Here is a 7,560-nt window from a genome sequence, read left to right on the forward strand (position 1 = left end):
CAAAGGTTGAAACAACCCATTCACTATAGTGAATATGCAGATGGGAGTCTGAAATGCTCTTTACACGGCATAAAAAGTGCTTTGCATACATAGAAAATGACAGTATTTGCCTCTATGGTACAAACTTAACTGGCATGCAGATAAGCGATAATGATAGTTATCATCTAACCGCAGTTGCACCCAGACTTTGCTCATTAATATCAATCACGGGTGAAATATGATGGCTAATCTATTAGGCCTCGGTTCATACGGGCATGAGCAGTTCCTATCAGAGACATCATTAAAATGCACAGCTCATGATGGAGCATTAAGAGCAATATAATAACCTCAAAAGTATCTGTGTTGTATCACTGGATAAAGTCCATTAACTGAAGAATTACTAGTTTTATGGTCATGTAACAAGTTACTGTTTAATAGCATGGTTAAATATTTAATATTTGATTCAATAAAATCTTCTTAAGAAATAAGTTACGAAATTTCTTAAGATAACTTCCAAGTTCGTAAGAATGTTCTAAAGTGCAATTCTTTAAAAGTTCTCAAATATATTCTTAAGAACATCGTAATTGTTTTCTTAAGAAGAAAATAATTTTATCTGAGTGAATTCATGATGCACTCTTTTGGCACTTCCTGCAGATTACACTAATAATAATAATAAACACGCATATTATTTTCGTCGTGAGTTTGACTGGGGCTAAGCTTCACGTTTTAATGCGCTGTGTTTTTGAACAGTTACTTTCAAATAAAATAATAAAAAAGCCTGTCTCAAGCTGCAGCGCTATATGCTGTGTTTTGCTCTCTACGCTTCCGGTGTGTGTGTCCGCGCTTCTACAGCAAACGCACCCTTATCATATCCGCTGAATACTGCCAAAGATTATGTCGTTCAATTAAAGTGTTCAATTAAAGCCCCCTATCTGACTCGTTTTAAAGTTGCTACTGAGTTTTGAAGTCCGTAAAAAGCAGCATCACACAGGCTAATCATGAGCGATCACGTTTACATTAACAGTCATCACTGTCTCCTCAGAAAACTCGTGCACATCTCTATTAATAGTCCGATAATGTAGCTAGTGCTGTTGTAATGATTAAATATAACAATTTATTTGATATAACCCAATAAATCCATTTAATAACTCTTACTGTTTGGGATTTAATAGCTACTTACTGTTTGAGGCTGTCCTAAATTTAAGAAGTTATTTATGATGATTTTTAAAAAGATTCTTTTCAAGAATTTGAATTATTCTCAAGTGAACAATGTTAAGAAAAATATTCTTACTGTACGATGTTTGTTTTTTTTAGGAATGCAAAATATTCTTAACTATTTTTTTTTCTTAAGTTCAAAAAATAAGAAAATGGCAGCTGAGAAGAAATTTCTTCTCAAGAATGTTTTGTGAATCTTTGATGTTACTCAATTGAACATTGTTTAATTAGCTATTATCAGGTGCAAATGTATTTGACAACCTGTCAAAGAAGGGACATGTTGAATGTTTCACTCGTACTTTCTTAGATGTATTCTGGCCTCTTGTGGCCTGACCATGACATTAATTTATATATATAATTTTTTTTCTTCTTTTTTTTTTTTTTTTTTTTTTGATGAAAAGCCATTTAAACACTTCCCCCAAAAATAAATTCTGCCATTTTTGCTATGCAGACACTTTTCTTTCCCTAAAAGAAAACCAGGGAATGTCTAGTTCCGAAAACAGCACAAAATGCTATGTAATTTTAACAAAACATTGCACATAATATTAATTTAGAGAGAACTAATCCTTTAGACAGACAGACGGGTCCTTAGGTAGGTAGGTCGATAGATAGATAGAATAGATGAGAGACAGATAGTAGATGGACAGGTAGACAGGCAGGTGTTGTAGAGAGAGATATAGAGACAGACATGTGCTGTAAACCTGTCTCTGTTCATTCATGAAGCTTGTGTCTGCACTGAAGATATGCTTCAGAAACACACCCACTCTTCCAGCATGCCTGTGCCTGTCATCTTCACTGCAGTCGCTCTCGATTCCTGCTTAGTTCAGTCTTACCAGAGTCCGTGGAGACAGCAGCTTTTACTGCAGACCTGCACAATGAGAGACAACAACTGTAAAGAACGCATTGACAAAATCCTGCAAGAGGCTCCGACCGCAAGGAAAGCCCTTCTAGACAACCACAGCAATCTGCACAAGGTGGCCGATTACTGTCAGAACAAATACCACAATGTGAGCCATTTTTAGTTTTTCTATACATTTAATTTGCAGTAATGTTGGATTTTATGTGTTTATATTTACATTAGTCCTAATGTACTTCATGTATGTACTTATAAAAGTAGTCTAGTGATGACATAACTGCACTTGCAACTTTTAACCATTTGTACTAGATTCAAGAACGGAAAAGTCCTACATGCATCGCACTAAAAGTGAAATTAATTTCGCAGCTGCGTTTCTATTCTGAGTTATTCACATGGATTGTTGAAACACCTCTCTTTAGGCTGTACTCTTTTCCAGTCTTTTCAGTCAGCTTTGTGCCGTCTGTTCTGACGGCTTACATGTCTAAACAAGGCTGTGGTATGTATTCCTCCATGAAAACCTTTCTTAACATGTTTATCTAGAATTCCATCTCTGTATCCTGGAGGTCTGTTATACTGAACTCCACATGTTAGTTTGTATATCCATATAATATCATCTGTAGGTCGTTATCATTAATAATAATATTCAGTAGTAGGCTATATTAAGCATTATATTTATACACTATCATCTTAAAGTTTGGGGTTAGTCTTTTTTTTTTTTTTTTTTTTTCTTTAAGACAGTAGTACTAAGTAACAATAAAGACATTTATAATGTTACAAAAAATATATTACACACATATGCTGTTGTATAACTTTCTATTTATCACATAATCCCACAAGAATATTCAAGAATAGTGAAGAGCACAGCTGTTTTTAATAATAATAATAATAATAATAATAATATGTTTATTAAGCATAAATCAACAATTAGAATGATTTCTATGAGGATCATGTGACACTGAAGACTGAAAATTCAGCTTTGATCAGATGAATAAATTACATTTTAAAATCTAAAGAGTCATTTTAAAGGGATAGTTCACCCAAGAATAAAAACTCTGTCATTAATTACTCACCCTTATATTGTTCCAAACCCACAAGACCTTCATCCATCTTCGAAACACAAATTAAGATATTTTTGATGAAATCCGAGAGCTCTCTGTCCCTCCATATACAGCAAGGATCCTAACACATTATTTTGGTGTTCTTTGTGATCAGTTGTATCCCTGATGTCACATGGTCATTAAAACATTTCTGGACATTGATTGTAGTAAATTTGTGTTCATTTAATTTGCGTTCTGAATATGAAAGGAGGTCTTACAGGTTTGGAATGACACAAGGGTGAGTAAGTAATGACAGAATTTTCCTTTATGGGTGAACTAACCCTTTAAATTATATAATTATAATAATATTTCACAATATTGCTGTGTTAACCTTATTTATTTATTTATTTCAAATAAAGACAGCATTGGTGAGCACAAGAGACTTTTTTCTACAGATATGTTTCATTTTTATATATTTATTTAGGCATGCATTGATACTTTATATCTCCATATGCTGTCTGCAAAGGTAGCATTTTTCACACGTAACACACTTCTTTAATATTCAAACTGCTGACTTGATGAAATGATAAGAGCTTGATTAGATGTGCTCAATTCACAGGGCAGAGTTCTTTCAGTTTGTTGTTATTCATAAAAACCTTTATAGAAGAGCCTGAATATTGAAAATGATTATTTCTTTACTTTAGGTGGCGGACACAAGAAGTGTCATTGAAGAGTCCAAAGCTCTCACCACGCAGGCCCTGGCCAGCGTCACATACCAGATCAACAATCTGGCCACATCTGTGCTGAAGATCTTAGATGCTCAGACGCTTCAGCTGAAACAGATCGAGTCCTCTGTCAACTTGCTGACTCTGGTGAGCTCCGCTTATCATCACTTAACGGAAAGCTCTTGAAATACAGTGCCAGTCATTACTTACACTGTATGGCAAGTGCTGGAAATATCAAATAATAGTTGTTGCTTTTGAATAAAAGAATAGATCACCCACAAAATGAACATTTGCGGAACATGCAATGCAAGATGAAGTAAGTTTTTTTCTTCTTCATCAGAATAAATTTGGAGATTCCATCACATGCTCATCAATGGATCCTCTGCAGTGAATGGGTGCCGTCAGAATGAGAATCCAAATAGCTGATCAAAACATCACAGTAATCCAAAAGTAATCCACACCACTTCAGTCCATCCCGTGAAGCAGAAAACTGTGTGTTTGTCATAACGCCTTCCTTTTCAAAAATCTCTGTTTTGGTCCATCAACGCAACCCCAGAGTTTTCAAACTAAAATGGGATCTGCAGTATTTTCTAAAGTTTTCAACCTCGTAAATGCCGGAGTAGTGTAAACAACAGCTGTAACCTTAGCAAAAGTTATGCATTTAAAAACAAAAACTCTATAGTGTAAATGGGCCTAATTCATGGACTGGAGAATTTGTGGATTATTGTGATGTTTTTATCAGCTGTTTGGACTCTCATTATGACGGCACCCATTCACTTCCATTGGATGCATTGGTGAGCAAGTGATGGAATGCTAAATTTGTAAAAAAAAAAATTAGCAAATTGAAATTTTTGGTTAAATATTATTTTTAATAGACATTCTGTATATTATAATTTTGACACAGCTGTAAAAGGCAAAATAACCTAATGTCAGTATTCACATTCAGACAGTTGGCATGTACAAGGAGAAAATAGCCCGGAAAGAGATCGGTGTGCTGACCAAACAGTCAAAGGTTCCCCGGACACAGAAGGTGGTTCCCCCAGCGAGCGGCCTGGAGCCGTTTCGTGCATACAGACGGGTTCCCATATCCTACACCCGCTTGGACAAACTGGGCCACGGCCACTGGGAAGGCAGCAAAACTGTGAGCAAACATATCTGCAAATACATAACACTTTTTTATTTACACTGTTGTTTTTTCACTTGTTTTGGTTCATTTAAAAGTAACTTAGATACAGAATGTTTTATAAATAATATTAAACAATATGTGATCTAATGTTTGCATTATACCAAAATAAAATACATACTGTAGCATTCTGTATATTCTATAATATTGTATTCAAACATTTGGGATGAGTACATTTTGTAAAAGAGTTATTTTAAATTGTTAGGAAATATTACAGAAAACATACTTTTGTAATGAAATATGTAGGATTTACTGATACAAAAAGAATTTATGAATACATCTACAGTATTTTAAAAAGTATTTTACTGTAAGTATTATACATATCTCACACTAAGAAATGTAATTTTATAACATGTGAATTATGTACTTGCGTGTACATTTTATAGAATCATACATTTATCACAAGCAAAATAATTTAAAACAAATCTATATGCCAATGTCCTTTTTACTGTTTTTCATCAGTGGTTATAAGATTACTCATATTTATAAGAGTTTAACTTTTTAATTTAAAGGATTTGCATTATATTTTCAGCCTAAAACCCCTACTAATTTCATATATTTATTTGGATTTATTATGTTGGGACACCGAAGGAGGAGCTAAAAACAGACAATGAGGACTCCGTGTCTGTACAGCTTGGCACACAGGAGACCAGCACCTTCAACTGGTTTGTAATAAAAAGGCTCTTGCTGTTTATATTGAGATGGATTTAGTTAAAAATGTTTTTGATTAACCCACTTGTTGTTGTTGTGCTCTCAGGTCTTTTTTGGGTATCGCAGTTGCTCCTCCATCAGTGCCTGACTCGGTGGGTTCTGGCGCCCCTGCTCCACCTGATCTCTCTCCAGCTACACCGCCTCCTTTACTCATGTCTGACCGTTCCCCGACTCTACCAGCCTATCCTGACCTGTCCATGCTGCCTCCTCCACCTCTCCCAGATGATGAGATGGGAGATGCTCCACCCCCACCTCCTCCTCCCTCTCCTCCTCCATTTAGTTCTGTGTGTGGAGGTTCTTTGGTTCCCCCTCCACCACCTCCAACTGGCCAAAACACCTCATTAACTTCAGCAAACCCTCCACCCCCACCTCCTCCAGGTAACATGGCTATTCCTCCTCCTCCTCCTCCTCCACCTCCTCCAGGCAATGTCCCTGTCCCACCTCCTCCACCTCATATTCAGGGCAAGACGGCTGCTCCTCCTCCACCTCCTCCTCCTCCTGGCTCTTACAGTGGGTCATCACTACCTCCACCTCCACAAAATGCCTCCATGGTGCCACCTCCACCTCCTCCTCCTCCTAACACTGGAGGAAAATTTATTCCACCACCTCCTCCACCTCCCCCCTTTTGAATGTTGATTTTCATTATTTGTATGGAAAAACTATATGACATTTGATAAGATAAGATGTTTTCATGTTTTTTATTAAATAATATGAAAATGTTCTTATGAATGTTTATGTTATGAAACATTAAATAAAGATAACAATGTTTTGCATAAAGCGTATTACATAATATCAGAAATGTTTTATTCTTTTTATGATGTACTCGCATAAACTGAAACAAAATATTTAAATGCTTTATTGTGTGGTTAAAAAATTTCACAAAAAATAATCTTTTATGGATTGTTACTGGTTTCAAAACTGCCGTTTATGGAGGAGTAAACCTGCAGAAATTAAAAATAAATAAATGAATATATTTTCCCTTTATGTATTTCCTGTATTTATTTTACATTTATTTTTTTATTATTTTTAACTTTTATTTACTTATACTTTCATTCATTTGTATATATTTATTTATTTATTTATTTATTTTTAATTTCTGCAGGTTTGGTCCTGCAGAGGGCAGCACTGAGTTCTTATATTTTTTTTGTCAGTGTTTTTGAAACTGAAGTGAATTCGGTGTTCAGGACATTCAATTCTTCTATATCATATATTTTATTATAGTTTTTCCGTGTTATATTTTTGTTCTATAGACGAGGAGTTCACTTATATCTTTAGTATAACGTTAGTTCTATTATTGCGTAACTAGAAACCTATGCTGTCTCCTTCCTAAACATTATTTTTGGGAATCATGCTCACACTTCGAGTCCGAGTCATTGATACTCATTCCTCTAGGAGGCGCATGGCAGCCCAGACAGCCAAAAACACAAATTAGCTTTATTAAAATCTCTGAACTTTGTCTGTGTTACTAAATGTTTATGCGCCTAAATACGTAATTGATAAAAATTTGTTTAAATGCATGAATTACTTGATATAAATTAACATTCGTTTACATAATCTTAATAAAAAATGTTGAGTTAAACGCTTTAGTCACAGACTGTAAACACAATCGACTGTCATTGGTCAGTCTTGACCATCGCTGAGAAAAGTAACACTTACCATGTGACAACGCCGTTTCCTTCAGCAATAATATGGACAATTGTTTTATATGTCATTGTTATATTTTGTATACTGGCATTAATACGATTAACTGGCATTGTTCAAACTTTATATACACAGATACCTTGTTAAACTAGCTGAATATAGTGCAACAGTCAGGTTCCAAATGTTGAAATTCCGTTCATTTTATTCATATGG

The 7,560-nt window shown here is 35.0% G+C and overlaps 1 protein-coding gene across 1 annotated transcript; it reads left to right on the forward strand.

Moving 5' to 3' along the window:
- The first annotated feature begins 1,772 nt into the window (after positions 1-1,772).
- LOC113111959 (ABI gene family member 3) lies at positions 1,773-6,488 on the forward strand. The gene is made up of 5 exons (XM_026277239.1): positions 1,773-2,201; positions 3,792-3,959; positions 4,759-4,953; positions 5,587-5,660; positions 5,753-6,488. The coding sequence occupies exons 1-5, from the start codon at positions 1,938-1,940 to the stop codon at positions 6,333-6,335; spliced, it is 1,284 nt and encodes a 427-aa protein (XP_026133024.1). The 5' UTR covers positions 1,773-1,937; the 3' UTR covers positions 6,336-6,488.
- The last annotated feature ends 1,072 nt before the right edge of the window (positions 6,489-7,560 follow it).

This window comes from Carassius auratus, chromosome 12 (assembly GCF_003368295.1).
Source record: "Carassius auratus strain Wakin chromosome 12, ASM336829v1, whole genome shotgun sequence".
In the NCBI taxonomy this organism is placed as follows: domain Eukaryota; kingdom Metazoa; phylum Chordata; class Actinopteri; order Cypriniformes; family Cyprinidae; genus Carassius; species Carassius auratus.

Excerpts from the sequence above, each read along its gene's own strand:
- LOC113111959 (XM_026277239.1), top strand. The coding sequence starts at position 1,938 with ATGCTTCAGAAACACACCCACTCTTCCAGCATGCCTGTGCCTGTCATC. Across the intron at positions 4,954-5,586 it reads ACTGGGAAGGCAGCAAAACT|GAGGAGCTAAAAACAGACAA; the intron begins GTGAGCAAACAT and ends GGGACACCGAAG. Across the intron at positions 5,661-5,752 it reads GAGACCAGCACCTTCAACTG|GTCTTTTTTGGGTATCGCAG; the intron begins GTTTGTAATAAA and ends TTGTGCTCTCAG.